Source organism: Dermacentor andersoni, chromosome 9 (assembly GCF_023375885.2).
Source record: "Dermacentor andersoni chromosome 9, qqDerAnde1_hic_scaffold, whole genome shotgun sequence".
NCBI lineage: Eukaryota > Metazoa > Arthropoda > Arachnida > Ixodida > Ixodidae > Dermacentor > Dermacentor andersoni.
The window spans coordinates 20,140,379-20,157,689 of NC_092822.1; the positions used below are offsets into that span (position 1 = coordinate 20,140,379).

Below are 17,311 nucleotides of genomic sequence, written 5' to 3' on the forward strand. Positions count from 1 at the left end.
TAGTGAAGATATCTGAACAAAAGAGTGAGTGAGTGAGTGAGTGAGTGAGTGAGTGAGTGAGTGAGTGAGTGAGTGAGTGAGTGAGTGAGTGAGTGAGTGAGTGAGTGAGTGAGTGAGTGAGTGAGTGAGTGAGTGAGTGAGTGAGTGAGTGAGTGAGTGAGTGAGTGAGTGAGTGAGTGAGTGAGTGAATCGGCTCCCTTCGCGGCACTTTTGCTGTGATGGAGAACGTCTCTCTGGAGACTTTGGGACGGCGTGGCCCTTACAACACCCATCACCTGTACCTGGTGTCTACCGTATGGGAAGAACATACCTAATGTCCGAAGCTCCTGCCTCTGCAGCGAATGCCCGCATCTGCGTGCTTTAGACACGCACAGGGAGAAAGAGAATCCGTGGAAATGCGCCCAAAGGTGTGAGATTAAGAAGTGCAAAGCCTGACATGTGCGATGGCCCATCGACAATTCCTTTCCCAATTGGCCTTCGCAGTATTTTTGATGAAGCGGTTATCTACATTCACATATAATTTATATCCCCACATTGTGCCGCTTGGCAATCAAGGCCAAAAAAAAAAAAGGTGATGAGTCAGTGAGTTAGTGAGAGAATGGGCAGGCCAGGGGACGAGCGAGCGTGCTACTATGCTAGTGGACCAGGAAGCGAGGATACATTGTCCTAATCTACAAGGACAGAGTGCATGCTAAACACGAGAAGAGAGGCAGCTACGCCCCCCTTGGTGCATCGAAAGAGAAACGCGAGACTGGAGAGTGGAACAGCGGGCACTCCCCCACCAAGTGGGGACATCGTCGGCTCGGTGTCGGACGACGCGCGAAATGCGGACGCTGCGGCTGCGAGAATGCTCCCTCATTTTGTGTTTGTTCGCCTTGTGTCTCGCCCAGGGTAAGTCCGCTTTCTCTTTGCGATTACTCAACCTTGACACACGTCCACACGATCGGGGCTTTTTTTCTGTCCACTAACCACAGCAAATGAAACGAAAGAAAGTATGTGCTAGGCTCGAACTACCCATGCCGGCAGAGCGTTAGAATACAGCAGTCACCCGTTGAACGACAAGAAACGGGTCACACAGTTTTGTCTGTGGCAGTAAATTGAAACCCCTTCACGACTGCACTCATTAACTAGTCAAAACGACGCGACGATGCGAAAGGGAAAGTCCGCCGGATCCTAAGCACGAACTGACCTTGCGAATGAGATATATTTGTTCTGTTGTGTAATTAACTACTCATTCTTATCGCCTGCAATACATTTTTTTAAATTTTTTACAAGTATCGCCTTCCTTTAGGCTGCGTTCTGTACTTTTGCAAAGTACAACTGTCTACGGCAGTCTTAATCTACGGTGGAAAAGCGACGCTCTCGCTGTCGGCGTGTTTGTGTTATATGTAAACTGTTACATGTAACTCCATAACTGCACGTGGGGCGCAAACTACCGCATGTATTCGAGTAATGCTCGCACTACTAACAAAGCGGCATCGTGTTGGCCGCGGTTCTTTTGTTCTTCGGCGACCGCTTTGTGGTAATAATTTTCTCCAACTAGTTTTTCTATACTGCTTCTTTCAGCACTCGACGATCGGGCGGAGCAGACGAAACGCATCAAAGCTAGCATCCTGAACACCGCCAAGTACCGGAGGACTGCGAGGCCTCAGACGAGCGCGAACGAAACGACCGTTGTTTCCTTCGAACTGAAGGCCCTCAGCGTCCCCGCTCTGGTAGGACGTCTTCTGTGAAAGTCAACATTGAATGCGAAGTGAAGTTCATTAGAACCGCATGACCACGGATAACATTCAGGAGGAGGGCCAAGAACAAAGTGCCCTCCCACCGCAACGGTCATAGGCCAGAACGAGCATAATCTGAAAAGGATTTTTACCTAGGAACATTCGGCGACATTGTTGACAGCGGCGGCGGTGTACATATAGTGATGAGATTAGAAATTTGCATGTATGGGACAGGTATGTGGAAGTATATAGACAAAAGATATCGGGAGATCACTGGGAGAGGCCTTCGAGCCTGCATACCAAATGGCGCTTACGATGTTGACTGTGATGGAACATGTGAACGATGATGACGATAATTTTTGTATCCGACACTGTTGCTCAACGCATGCTCAGAAACATTTCTTCAGGGCGTTAGGCACCCATAGAACTGAACTGTTGATGTTACAAGACGAACGAACAATGATACCTTTGGTACACTTCATTACGTTAAGTTTATGTTTGAATTTTATCGTATTCTTTCCACACCCAGTCGCGATGGCGGGCTCATAATGCTTTTAAAATATTCCATATAGGAAGTCATATTTCTGATCTACACCTTCTAACTGTCTCTTTCAGACACCAAGACGCCGTCATCTATTCCTGAGCGCATTCATTTGCCTGGTAAGGGAAACTCCCCTGACGCGCCACCAGGGTGTCACGCATTTGTTTGTGATCGGTATACTTAGCTTGGCAAATTAGTACGGTTCGTTATTGATAACTGCGCACTTGGAAGGGACCATCGTAAGAAGGTCGACTCGAACGTAAGCTCGTCTTTGCCAATCTCCTTATACTCGTCCCATCCTTAGGTGCGCAGTTTCCAGGGATGTTTGTGACAACTTCTTTCGCTCTTGGTGTGGCCCTGAGTTTGTGCCATCTAGCATTATATTTGGTCAGGGTAAATAGAAATACGTATACATATCAAAGTTCATTACACGAACCTAGGCATACAGACTTTGGCATAGCTCTATCTTCAAAGCACCGCGAGCGTCATGCAGAGGCTGTGGGTTGTGTTCTAATCAGCATGGCAGTGTCTTCTGGTTTGTTAAAGGATGAACGTCTGAAAAAACAAGTCTACAAGTCTACGCCGGCATATGCAATAACATGCTTGCACTGATAGTGAAACAAACAAACAAACAAACAAACAAACAAACAAACAAACAAACAAACAAACAAACAAAACATAAAAGGAAGAAAGAAAGGAGATAACAGAAGAAATGAAGATTGCAATATGCCAGAAAAAAGAAAGACGACGTAACACATGACATAATCGAATAAGTTCCCAATAAAGAAGTGCTCCACCCAAAAAGTTACTGACAGCCAACACACTTTGAAATCTGTCATTAAAGCGAGAACATTTCAACTTAAAGAAATTAAACTTATGCTGCTGCCTCTTCATCGCCAATCTAAATTATTCTGCGAGTTGTGTTGCATTTCATTGCGGCATCGGCATTGTTGATGACGCTGTTCTATTGGCCCTGGAATTTACTGACTACTTTCGCAGCATTTTGGGGCCTTGCCTTTTTTAAAGCTGTCCTGCCGCACTTAGATGAATGTCGGTTCGGCTAAGTGCGGCAGGACAGCGGCAGGAAATCCGTTAACAGTCGGAATCACTCTCCAACCTGAACAAAAATAATGAACGTTTCACATCTGTCCCCAGAATTCGAGCAGTTTATATATTTCTGTGAACCTTTCCTACTTTTCATGGCGTCCACATTTGGTAGCTTGTTTACGTCTTCTGTCTTTGCGTGTGTTCCGCTGCCACATCACCAGGACGAAGAAATAATGCTCACGACTCCGCTCGCGTTTCCTTCTCTCTCTCTTTCTCCCTCTCTATTTTATTTGCCAAGTCATGGAAAGACAAGCGCATCGGCTGGGACCCCGACAAGTACAATGGTGTGGACAGCGTTTTCGTCAACTCCACCGAGATATGGACGCCGTCACTAATCCACATGTCACCGTGAGTGCTTTACACAAAACTGAAATGCTGAAGGCATGTCACTTTACTGCACCAAGCATTCACAACAAGCTTTCAAAGACAGATCTCAACCCTTGGTCACCGATTTCAATATGGAAACATGCCCTTTCCGCTTATATATTTTATTTTTAGTTAGTTTACCTACATGAGCCTAGTTAACATTACAGTAAGGAGAAGTGAACGTTTGTACGGAAGAGTACGCGAATGTTATAAAATATTACGATAAAAAAGTGCAATTCACCAGTATAGCAATTCATAAAGCCTTCTGTATAATACAATGAGACCGTGTAACACAAATGCGGAAATAATATAGCTTGCACGTGGTTACATAAAGCTGCGCAAAAATCATTGCTTCAGGCGAGTTTAATCCCATTAGGTTAAGTAGCCTGAGAGAAATGATAGTCAGGGGGAAAAAAGTTACCGTTAGAGTAAATGACGACAAAGAACGAACAAATGGGTTAGCGGCCGAATGGAAGACTAAACAAAATAATTCATTTTTACTTTTTTTCCACAAATAAGAAGATGCTAGAAACGAAATCAAATGCAACCCCCTTGATTGAATTCAAGCCGCCTTTTAATGATGGTAATGCATCTATTAAGTTGTACTTTAAATCATAGCTTTTGGTCAGCATGATGTGACTGCAACAAAATTAGTTTCATTGCAGATACAAGAAAAACGGAAAGAAACTTCACAATTACGTAGCCAGTTGTACCACCCTATACTTCAATCTTCGCACAAACTAAACGGATGCGTTTTAGTGGATTTGCATCTCTTCTCTGACACAGTATAAACTAGCGCTAGCGAGAACCTTGAACTACTTTCAGGAGCGCTCTTACTTGGCGCGCTTTCTCTCCGTAGGCTTTATTATTTTTTTCGTTGCAACAGAAAGCTTTTCGCGGATGTAGTAAAGCTTTTGAATGCTGCCTGACATGTGCACTTCGTACTCAGATTTGCACTCGAGCTTCCCGGAGATTTAACGACTTGCAGAGCCACCGAGAGATTTCAAGCATGCCAATTTGGTTTCTTCGGCTTTAACTACAGGTTCTCCTGCTCTTAGTTAGGTCAGCGGAATACGCCTATTTCAGGTTGGACTTGCGTGGAACCAGGGATGCCATGGTATCGCTCACCAGTTCGGGAGAAGTTACATGGTGCCCCCTCTACTCCATCAGCGGGGTATGCGAGGTGAGCGCCTCCAACCGTGGACTTTAATGCCAACAGCTGTAATCAAAACACGTGCTAAAAGGCGTAACCCAATGACGCGCATCCCCCGAACGCAAGCGCAACGTCATGTAAAGTAGTTGTCTCACGGCAACTGCCAGTCTACATGTGTCGTGCCGCAAATGTCCGTGCTGGGGTTGTTCCAATAGCTGAGGTGCTTAAAGAAACATTAGACAAAAAACTAACGTGGGCAGTGTCAGTAAATTACCTTACTGAAATATGTAGGAAGACATTCCCTACTCTCAGAAAAAAGAAACCCTAATCCTGAAAAAGAATCGACAACGAAAGACCTTAGGCGACACCGTCGCGATATTCCCGCACCAGCTAGCAGTGACGTCATCGAATTCGACGGCGTCTCGTCGCACCTAGTAAATATCATTATACGTAAAGATGCAATATTTTGTATTCTACGAGAGCCAAAGGCCAAACTTGGCAATTTCCGGCAAGATTTGCTGCCGCATCATGACCCAAATGCGAGAATATTAATTGAAATCTTTGACGTCACACTGACACACCTGCGCCTGAGGTCTTGGAGAGAAAAAAAAATTAAAGGTTTGGAATTCATTTACTCTTCTAGTCATCAACCTCTTGTTTCAAATTAATTAAAATAAATAAAGGTCTGAAGCAATGCTTTATCACTCTCAAATGATTTAAAATGATTAAAATGATTAGTGTCTACTTAAAAAAGGGGAAAACGTTTAGTGAGTGATCAGGAACTTCAGTCCAGAGGCTATCTGATTCAGTAGCAAAGTCAGCGTAGCGTTTGACAATACTAAGACGCCAAGGACCTGCGTACAGCTCGACGGTGTCCCCACCGTTGAGCTGTACGCAAATCCTTGGCGTCATTTTAATTTCTAACCAATCTGCCAGCTTTTTTATCTCGCTTCTCTTTCTTTTTCTGTCCACGCTTTGCCCAGACGGACATGAGCGACTTCCCGTTCGACCGGCACAATTGCGGCATCGCCTTCACCAACGCCATTTCACAGGAGAAGGAAGTAAACCTTACGCTGACGGGTCAGCCGACGCTTCCCGAACAGGAGCATTCAGAATTCAGAGTTATCTCCATAGTGGGCAAGAGGTAAGTGCGGCTGCAACGGCCCATTTAACTATTCTGCGCTGGCTTTTCTGTCATTCACCATTGTGGGAAATATGGTGGTAAGCACACCATCGAAATGATTGATTCGTGAGGTTTAACGTCCCAAAGCGACCCTGAGGCTACTAGAGACCCCTTAGAGGAATGTCCCGGATGGACTTTGACACCTGGTGTCCTTTATCCCTGTTTCTGCTCTAATATTCTTACACATTAAGGAGAGAATTCGCCCAATGGTTATCGTATTGTTGAACCTGAAACTAGTGAACAACTGGTTGTAGCTGTTTATAACATGGTTGTAAAATGCTCAAAAGCCGGCCAAAAATACTTTACAGAACAGCAATAAGCTGCTTCAATCTACATTTTATGTTATTTTGTATATTTAATTTCTATAGAGATAGTAAAAATGCGTTAGAGAAGGAATTGTTCTGGTGTTGATCTTCCTGTTGAAAACGAAACTGATCGGAAACGTTGTAAACGGCTATAACCGCTTATAATAGGTTTATGAACTCATTAGAAGTTGTTTGCAAAATGGCCATATCTTGATTGCGCAGACGTTCTAATCTATAATGCTTTGCATACATTTAACCTATTTAAAATATAAGAAAACATGGGGAAATGCCTCATCTAATTAGTTAAAATTCAATTCTACAATCTTACGTGCCCAAACTACGATATTATTATAAGGCACACCGTAGTGGCACCCTCCGGATCAATTTCAACCAGCTGGCGTTCATTACCCTGCACCCAATGCACACTACACGGGCATTCTTGCATTTCTACCCCATCGAAATGCGGCGCCGGGACTTGCTCCCGCACCCTCCGGTTCAGCAGCGCAACGCCAAAGCTGCTAAGCGGCGGGTGATAACTCAGCTAATCTGTACGATAGATGAACAAATCACGGATCTTGAAGGTGCCTTGAGGTGCCTTCCACGTATGTATACGTATGTATACCACGCTGATCCACCGTGGGCAGGTCGTTGCTGAGCTTCAACATGGGCGAGTACGAGTACCCGGAGATCTCGTTCCACGTCCTTCTCGAGAGGCGCACTTTGCTGCACCTGTTCACCGTCCTGCTGCCCACCGTCGCCGTGGTGCTGCTCTCGTTGCTCGTCTTCTGGCTTCCGCCCGAGTCCGAGCGCAAGCTGACGCTCATTGGAGCCGCCCTGCTGACCTCCCTGCTTCTGCTTTACCGGACGGATGACATCGTCTCGGGCTCTAGCCACGTGCCCAGGATAGGTGAGCAGCGAAGGAATCATACATGGATAGATGCATTGGCATGTAGATGGCAATTTTCTTTAGCACAAGAGAATTCACGAGAAAGAAGCGTGGACAGACGCAATTGATTCTTCCAGCTGATTTTTATTGGGATGTACGCGCTACGGGTGGTATCACCGATTGCCGAAGTGTTATGGTTTCTTGGGCAAAAGTGAATGTCCTGTCTTCTTTTCCTATTTCTGTATCGGAAAGAATGAAAAGAACAACCGTGATAAAGCTCAGCCCGTTTTTATCGCATGCTCGCGGCCAGCGTTCGCTCACCATAGCTTTGTCTTCAGCTGTTCCGCCATAGAACCAGCGGCCCAGCGTGGGGTGCGCCGACAGGTGGCGACGGAGATCGGGATTGAAATCAAATGAAACACAGGGTGCTATGGGGACACAATAGATACGAGGTGGGCTGAGGTATGTGGAAAGGCGTAATGGTTCCAGGACTTACATTTGGAAATGCGGTTGTCTGCTTGAAATCAGGGGTGCAATCAGGACTCGATGGCAACCAAAGAAAGGTCAGTGGGACGCCTCGCATTGGGCGCTCACGGCAAGACTACGAATGAAGCTGTGCTGAGTGATATGGGCTGGACAAGTCTTGAAGTAAGGGAAGCTCACAGTAAAATTGACTATGAAGAAAGACTGAGGAATATGGAAGAAAGGAAGTGGGCTGGGAGAGTGTTTAGGTATCTGCACAGAAAAAGACATTGATTCACAGTGGAGGAAAAGAACTAGGAAGCTTACCAGCAAGTATCCCACCGGTATATGGTGAGCAACATGGCAACAAGGAACGTCAAGCGGAAAGTCAGAGAGGCTGAAATAATCTCATGGGTGGCGGCAATGGGAAAGAAACCTGCTATGAGCAACTACTTAAGAGGAAGAATCGAAATCAGGAAAGAAACAATTTATGATAATTTGAAGGGAAGCTCATTACTTTTCGAATCGTGATCAGGATGCCTTAGAACACGCACTTATTAAGCGGGATATAAGAAGGAAAAAGACGCATGTGTTTGTTGCGGTGAAGCTAGGGAAACGATGGAACATGTTTTATTAGAATGTGAAGATGTCTGCCCAGCGGTTGATTTAGGCACCTTTGGCCTCCTTGAAGCACTTGGGTTCAGCGAAAGCAGAGGGAAAGCAGACATGTCCGCATGAAAGATTAGTACGAAGTGACTGGAATATTGGTAGAAGAAAAGTAACCGAAACGACAAACGGAGGCGTACAAAAACAAAGTTCACAATAGAGGTTCAGAAAATATGTTTATAGGAATCCACTGTGGTTATTTTTTCCTTGTTTCTTTTTGAACATAGGTAGGGCATTAGGTAATATTTTGACAAGGGCTTGGTAGTGCAGCCCACCGCCCCGTTCCAAAAAGGACGCTCATAGCATCCGTCCGTCCGTCCGTCCGTCCGTCCGTCCGTCCGTCCGTCCGTCCGTCCGTCCGTCCGTCAGTCCGTCCGTCCGTCCGTCCGTCCATCCATCCATCCATCCATCCATCCATCCATCCATCCATCCATGCGCGCTTGCTTTAAACGGGTGTGCGATAGTAGGACATTCTGGTTTATACATCCGTGACTACTGTGCCTACTAACCTATAGCGATGCAGTGCAACGAGCGCGTGTCTTACGCCGAACCATGATGCAGACTGCAGCACCAAGTAGTAAGCCATGAGAAAGCATTGTACGGTATGTCCATCAATTTGCCATCCAGTGACCTTGCTGAATGTCATTTTCACATTTCGCGAATGATAACAAAACTTGTGTGCTTGAGGTTTAGATGTCCTCGTTATATTTTATCACGTCTAACAGTGAGATTGACAGAAGTGAATCTAGCGCCTAACTTTATCATTTGTGTTCAAGGCAAGACACTAAACATGCGACCTTTACTGAACTTGCGGACCGGAAAAGGCGCGCAATCGATAACACGGGGTGACCGTCAGCCTGGGTGGCGATTATAATGCTCCTGTACGCACTCTCATTTCAGATAGGCTGAACGTCAAGACACCGGCAGAAAGCGGTGTAGACTAGTTACCAAACAGGGGCAGGCGGTGGTTTAGCCGAGATTAAGAGCAAAAAAATTGAGTTGTGCAGATCATATAATGCGTAGGGCAGACAACCAGTGGACTCTTTCTTCGCAGTCAAAGTTCTTGGAGGTGGAGTGTTGATGAACGCCCTCATCGCGGTCAGCACCGTGCTCAGCACAAACATGGCCCGGAGTCCACCGTCCTGCGCTCTGCCAGTGTTCCTCGTCAAGTTCTCCGAGTTCGTGGTGCACCGGCTGCCCTGTCCCTGTCCTGCAGGCCGATCTGGCATTGGTGAAGACGATGTCAGTGTGCAGAACAAGTGTTACAACAACGCCGTGGCCCGCGAGTGGTACACCGCGGCTCGCGCTCTGGACCGTGCCCTCGGCCTCGTCTGTACGGCTGCTTACGTCGTCCTCTGCCTGTGACGCTTCCCTGTACTGTCGCTATAACTTGTAACGCTAACAAGCGGATACCGACTATAGTGCGTTCGGTTGTTCGCCGACTCGCTTGCATCCGGCCGTAACAGCCGCCTAATTTACGTTCCAGTACGTACCCTTATAGGCATTGTGCAAAACAACGGCCAAATTGCTTTTAGAACACCGCAGTTTACGTGCACATGCCCTGCATAGGTCTTTCATGAGACGAAATGCTGAGCGAGAAAGCTTATCATTACATTCTAAGGGGACATTACACAGAAACGTTATTTGGAGTGTACTAGTAAACAGCCTTACAACAATACCAAAACGGTCACTGTTGCCGTGAGAACAATCTTGGTAAGCCAGAAAATGCGAAAGACGGCCGGGTGGCTACGCCGCGTTGAATTTGCCGCAGTGACTAACCTTGACGTCTTGCATTTTGACGGCGTCCATTAGAATCTAGCTGCTCAATCCCAATAAATGGTTTATCGGCAAAGAGACTATATTGCAACCAAAGACTGTATTTGCAGGCTTATAGAACTGTTACTCCTCCACAACGCCACAAACACGAAAAAATTTATACTTCGATATCCGTGACGTCAAAATAACGGACATAAACTGGAGTTCTGGCGCGAAATAGAAGAAGGATGTCACGATTGACCTTCGGTTTCTCTTTTAATAAGCAAGATGTTGCGTCATTGCACGTCAATTCAACCAGCGTTTTTTCGAACATCATAGATATAGCTGAAAAAAGTTTCACATATTCCTCTGACATTTGAAATACGGTCTTTCCGTTTGTTTTTCTTGCAAGTTTCTTTCTAGTGGGTTGGTGACAATTGATTTTTCCTGCCCAGCTGTGCTGGCCGGCATCACTGAACATTGTTTTTTCAAAGGCACCTTGTATGATCGATTGGCCGAAAAGGTGTTTATGGGAAGACAATAAAATGGTGTGGCTGAAAAATAGCCAACTGTTCGAATATTTGTTTACTTCGAGTTCTTTTGGCACAGGCAAAAGCGAGTAAAATTGCAATGTTTGAATTTTCTTTTGCACAATGCAGAAAAATTCATAAGGTACGAGCTAAATGTAGAATTGTAGCCCGGTTGACGCAGCCTAGACTAAACCATTTGAAACTTTGAAGGGTTAGCCGATCGCCTGAAAAATACCCTAAAGTTCAGTTTTCTTGCAAAAAGCTTCATTTTCAAAGTAAACAAAGTAGGCTTGGTGGTCGGTCTAAAAATATATGTGGTACTTCATTAGATAGCTCTGCATGCATGCTGTGCGTGTGAGAAGTTACAAAAAGGTATCATTTTTTTAAACGCGAAAGTTGCAAGTTATCGGGCTCTCGGCTAAGTACAAATAAAATACAAATGAATAAATACAAATACAAAGAAATTACAAATACAAGTAAAAGCTCGTGCAATGTCGAGGCAGAAAGAACGCTACCGCGCTTTGACCTTGAATGTATTCGCGCCCTGAGTCATGTCATGCTTCTAGAATGGATCACGCCTTTTATTCTGTCTACTCTCTTCGTAAGGTTGTTTTTCTCGGCACGCGGATATACATGAGCCGGCCGGATCGCTGGCGCTGTCCAGGTAAAGAAAAGCAAGAAAACTACAGCTATTGTGGAAAACATGCAGACCGCCGCGTCGACAACAGAGCCCGCTTCGTAGAATTCCTATCGCATGCACTAAGCTGGAAAAACACACACACACACACACACACACACACACACACACACACAACAGTGGCAGGTGCTTCTGAACGGTGTGTCCAGCGTCGGCCAGCCGGCCGAGGACGTGTCTTCACGACGTCACCCAGGCGCTAGCTGCGCACATTGCCGCTGCCCCCTTGTTGTCAATTGGGCCACTAAGCATATCGCAGCGGACGGCGCTGCTTAAATAACAACCGCCGACTATCACAAATTACCGACTTTACAAAACGTTTAATTACCCATCTTCTTGTCATAATTTCACAGAGAAACACACAAATAAACAAATGGTCGTCTGAAATTGGTAGCTTCACGTGCAGGCGAGCTGTTCTTTAGTGCAACCGCAGCTGGACGCAGGTTTTCGTCTTAACGTGCCTTGCATCGCTATTCACGTTTGTGCTGTGTACATTTCAAAGCTCTCGGCGCTTCTCACTGAGATAACTTTTCAGAGACCGCCTTATTTTAAATTATCTTGCATGAAGAATAGGTTGTAGTAGCAAGTTATTGGGCCTTGGGCCTTCTTTTGAAATTTCAGCTCTTGCCTGGCTCACATCCGTGTATTTCCTGCACAGATGCACGTCCGTATAATCCATGTATACACTTTGTCTAGTGTGGGTCCCCAGGCCGTCTTGGGTCTCAAAACAGCATACTCAGCTCGTAGTACTAACACAGTAATTGCGTTTATTACATCTTATCGTATGCCCTTCTTGCTCAAAAATGCATTCTGTTTACTTTCACTTGCAAGAAAATCTTTTCTTTTTTCTCCTTTAATTAAGCGCCTTTTTATTGTCCTCATTGCGGCGTCCTGAGCGCTCGACCCAACGCTGTCTGCGTTTGACCCAATTCTGAAACACTGCTGCTCCTCTAAACCCAAGAGCAGCCTACGCAACGCGGCTTGGGCACCCAGAGTCTTGGGTCTGCAATTCTAAAATTCTCTATTGTAGTGAGTTACCACTATCCTAGTCGGCTGGAGGTCCAAAGCTTTGACAGCGATGTAATCGCTAACATGCAGTTTTTGCTTTATTGCGATAACACTTATATGGGCCCTCCAGGCGCATTTCTGCCGTCATCGTCGTCGTGAAGTTCCTTATAAAGGCCAAGGGCGATAAAATCGTCGCCGAGCGCCTTATGCTGTATGTGCGAGTGAAGGCATGCGAGCGTGAGCCGGCGATCGCGGCTCACTCTAGCGTACGCGATGGAGGAAAGGGGTGAGGAACCGTGTCTTCTTCCGTCGCGCGTAAGGCTCGGGGGGAGGTTAGCAAGGAGGGGGCGAGTTCTACTGCGGGCGACCCGGGCGGCCGCGCCCGCCCGCGCGGGCCGCTGTATCTCGAAAGACATCTGTGACGGGTGCAGAGACCCCGCTGCGCTGTGTTTTCGCGGCTTATACGTAGTTCACGTCGATGCGAGCGGCAGCGCGTAGGTCAATTCGCTCGCTGCTGCTGCCGCGCTTCCTCACTGCAGCGTTTTGACAACGAGTTCCCGCGGTCATCGAGTGAGATGTGTTCATGCTTGCTTGTGCGCGAGTGACACCAAGCTTGCTAATTTAGTTGGTGTGCCTATGTTTACAAGTTTATGAGGCCGATAAAACTACTATCCTTACTTTGTAGAGCTGTCCACTAATTTGCTATCGCAATCGATGCTTCGCCTTTCGGGCGAAACTGCGACTTCTCTAAGCGATGCAGACTTAGCCTATGATTGGCAACGCTTGGCAGACTTATTTCAGAGGGCTGCAGCTAGAGGTGGTTGGGCTCGGCACAGTACCAGGCGTGGGATGGCTCAAAAGTTGCGGGCTTGTGCGCAGTTCCGCCTTTCTATGCGCGTCGTCTTGTTCATCGCTATCGTGCTGCGCTTCCTAAAGGTGACGAACCTTCCCGCCTGGAGGCGCTCGGGAGAAGTAGTCCGGCTACCAGCATGTCGGGCATGGCTAGATCTGCCTGCAGCCAACGACACCCTCCTCATCCTACCTTTGTTGTGGATAAACATTGGATGATATTACACGTTGCACAGGATGAGTTGGGCGCATCGCCGTTAGTTGCATAGTATTTATTCAGACGGTTTACTATACAGTCAATCCACATATCATCAATGTAGGCAGAAACAACCTCAGTACACAAAGCGCCGCGGAAACGATAGAGTCCATGAGCGACGTAATAAGAACTATTCAAGCCGCTCGCCCGAACGCACATATAACCATAACGACTGGCGCTCCCCGCCTACAAAACAAACACCGCCCACTAATCCACCAAACTAATGCACCCATGAAAGCCCAATGAGGAGATCAACAAGCTCAACTCATTAATTTTCAACTTAGAACACTTCCACAAGAATGTTGACACGATGCACCACGCAGAAATACACGAAGCACCACACCAACACCTAGCTTGGGACGGCTTCCACTTAAACCGCATTGGAATAAAGCTAGTTTCCCAACACATCAAATCCTTTATTAAGGACAAGTACAGAAAAAAACACTCTTTAAGTCAACCTCAAATACCACCCCACCGACTCTGCGCAGCGCGCCACCGCGAACAACACAACTGCGACAGTCACCTCAAGAACACACGAAATACAGACAGTGGAATGTGAAGCAAGCCACTGCACAAGTGCAACAGTCACCTCAAGAACAGTTGGGACGCAGACAGCGGAATGTGAAAAGAACCACAAAGCACACACTACACCAAAAATGACATCAACCACAGTGCAAGCAGACACAACTGCAACAGACAACAGAAAACCCACCGCCGAAGTCTACACACAGACCCCCACACGCCTACCTGCACACGCACAAAGTCAAACAGAAACCGAGCTCGAATTAAGCCAGGCATGCGGTAATAAATCGGCCGAACAGAAAAACACCCCACGCAAATCTACCTGCAAAAAGACAAATAAATGACAGACATCGCAAATCAGTAACCCTTCACTGCCACGAAGCACCGAATACCTACAGGCTAGAAAACTTACCAAAAAACATGCGAGCTACACCTCCCATCTGAAAACCTACACAATTTGCACAGAGAAAAATATAATCCCTAAAGGTCTAACACTGAAGGCTGTAACAGCTTTAGGAACACTCCCACCCCACCATCGTGCAAACTGGCAAACAACATTGCACAATGCCTCACTTTCACTTTTGAATATCCTCAATGAACACTGCGAAGAACAAATCGAAAGTTTTAGCCACAGACTTCGGAACATAACCCTGACACCAGATGAGAAGAGAGATTTGGAACATTACGACGAAAAACAGTCTAGAAAATTGGTTCAAAAACAAAGGAAGAAAGCAAACTTTATTCAAAAAACAACCTTCCAGCCAAACAACCACCACATGCCCACAAGGGGGGCCTCGAGTTTAGAGATACCAGATGTGACGGAAACTTCCACAAAACTAAACCACTCCAATGTTATAGATATTTCAAAAACATCAAGTAAAAAAGAAATAGACGTACTCAGCAAGGGCCTAAACTTTTGTACAGCCCACGGCAGCGCATGAAATCGCATTATCATAAGCCTATCACTATTATTTTTCGGCGCCTCCTTCTCTCCTTGTTCGCGGTGATAGAAATGTCCTGTCGGTATGATGCCGATCGCTTGTCAAAAACTACCGTTGAAATGACGGCTGGTTCTTACAGTGTATGCCAGTCTTAGTAACTGATACATCAAAGGACACGAAACCGTGTACGGCTCGTAACAAAGCGAATCGAACGAAATATCGAATAATTTTCTAATACTTTCATTAATATTGAACACCCTTTTCCTATATTGATATCAAAGGATGTTCACGCTCTAAGTCCTCACCACGTTAGGGATTTTTTTGCACTTTTGCAACTTGCCTTACTGTAACATTTCTGTAACAGCCACCTCACGCCAACAAGAGGGACCTTGAGTTTAGAAACACTAGAGGCGACGGAAACTTCCTCAAAATTGAACCACTCCAATGTTGTAGACATTTTAAATCAGTAAGGGAAAAAGAAATGGGTGTACTCACCAAGGGCCTAAACTTTTGTGTCACGAACACAATAAATGAATTCGAGCTTCCCAAGGACCTCTCAGAATTCTCCCCACGAATGCGTATCAGACACTTTTTCGCTGACACATCAGACACCGGGAGGACACCACTTAGAGCCCAATCCACTTGGACTCCCGAACCCGAACAAGCCATAGAACTTGACATATACCTTAAAACTGCCACTAAAAAATTTATAAGCCAATCCAAGACATCTAAGCGACCTAAAAACATAACTGCATCGGAGAATCATATCATTTCAAATCTTAGTTGCCGGAATGACATTGTTATTAAGGAAGCAGATAAGGGCGGAAGTATAGTTATTTGGCCAGTAGAAAAATACAAGCACGAGGCTTACAGACAACTAAACAACCCAGGACATTACCGCAAGCTAGATAACGATCCGACATTGTCCTACACAGTGACAATTACCAACAGGCTGAAATCCCTTTTGGCTGATGAATTGATAACACCGTCAGAATGCAAATTTCTTAAACCAAGCAAGAAAACTGCCGGGCGTTTTCACCTCCTTCCAAAAATTCATAAAATTCCATCCGCTGAACTATACACTGCTATTATCCCAGGCCGTTTGATAGTATCAAACAGCAACACCCCGACAGAGAACATCTCCACATTCCTTAACCACTACCTTGGTGACTTGACAAAAGCACTTCCGTCATTTGTACAAGATACGTCCCACCTGCTGAGAATTATAGAGGACAGTAATACTAAAGGCACACTACCTCACAACACAATTCTCGCAACACTAGACGTCACGGCGCTGTACACCAACATTCCTATCCCTGACGGTTTATCTTCGATAAAACAAACGCAGTCTAAACACAATGCACAACACTTTACTGAAGTCTACTTGTCTCTCCTTGAATTAGTTCTAACACATAACTACTTCGAACTTGAGGAAAGCTACTACCTACAAATACGTGGTACAAGCATGGGTACGCCTTTTGCACCAACCTACGCGAACATATTTATGGGGATTCTAGAAACAGATTTCCTATCGCGCTGCACTGACAAGCCCCACACATACCTACGATACATAGACATACTCATAATATGGGGACATGGTCAAGACAGTCTAGATAAATATGTAGCATTTCTAAACTCTTTTCACCCAACAATAAAATTTACATCAGAGTCCTCAACTGAGCGCATAAACTTTCTGGACACAACAATATACATTGAGAATGGGGAGCTAAAGACAACGCTGTATCGGAAACCTTTCGACAAACAACAGTACCTAGAATATACCAGCCACCATCCCAGACATTGCAAACAAGACATCTTTAAAGACCAAGCCACACGACTGCGCCGCATTTGCGTTGAAAACCAAGACTACATAGATAGACTCGATCACCTTACAGGAACCACCCAAACAGTCACCTCCAAATAGCCTACACCGCTGCAACCAAACCAGATCGATCCGAAAACCTCAAGCCCCGCCCTAGGATCACAAGAACAACAACGCCTCTTCTTACTACTAAATTCTCAAACGCCCTCCCAAACGTGAATAACATCCTCAGTAAATACTACCCAATTCTCACCAGCAACCAGAAACTTAATAGGATTTTCCCCGACCCTCCCAGAGTAGCCTACAGCCGCAACACTAATTTTAAAGATGTTCTTGTGCACGCCAAACTAAAGACAAAGAGGAAGTTGGGAACCAGTCCGTGTGGCAGCCCCAGGTGCTCTACATGCAAACATATTCAATCTACTACTACAGTAAAAAGTACAGCGTCGAATTACGCACACAAGGTAACTTCGGCTTTCACCTGCACATCAACCAACGTAGTCAACTGTCTAGAATGCGCCGCTTGTAGCAAACAATACATAGG

At 45.8% G+C, this 17,311-nt stretch overlaps 1 protein-coding gene across 1 annotated transcript; it reads left to right on the forward strand.

The window, feature by feature from the left end:
• Nucleotides 1-367: 367 nt before the first annotated feature.
• Nucleotides 368-10,709, forward strand: LOC126527182 (neuronal acetylcholine receptor subunit beta-4-like). The gene is made up of 8 exons (XM_050174934.3): nucleotides 368-891; nucleotides 1,567-1,715; nucleotides 2,337-2,381; nucleotides 3,608-3,717; nucleotides 4,822-4,918; nucleotides 5,872-6,032; nucleotides 7,021-7,283; nucleotides 9,445-10,709. Exons 1-8 carry the CDS (start codon nucleotides 825-827, stop codon nucleotides 9,753-9,755), a joined length of 1,203 nt encoding a protein of 400 aa, XP_050030891.1. The 5' UTR covers nucleotides 368-824; the 3' UTR covers nucleotides 9,756-10,709.
• The last annotated feature ends 6,602 nt before the right edge of the window (nucleotides 10,710-17,311 follow it).

Excerpts from the sequence above, each read along its gene's own strand:
- LOC126527182 (XM_050174934.3), top strand. The coding sequence starts at position 825 with ATGCGGACGCTGCGGCTGCGAGAATGCTCCCTCATTTTGTGTTTGTTC. Across the intron at positions 3,718-4,821 it reads TCACTAATCCACATGTCACC|GTTGGACTTGCGTGGAACCA; the intron begins GTGAGTGCTTTA and ends CGCCTATTTCAG. Across the intron at positions 7,284-9,444 it reads TAGCCACGTGCCCAGGATAG|TCAAAGTTCTTGGAGGTGGA; the intron begins GTGAGCAGCGAA and ends CTTTCTTCGCAG.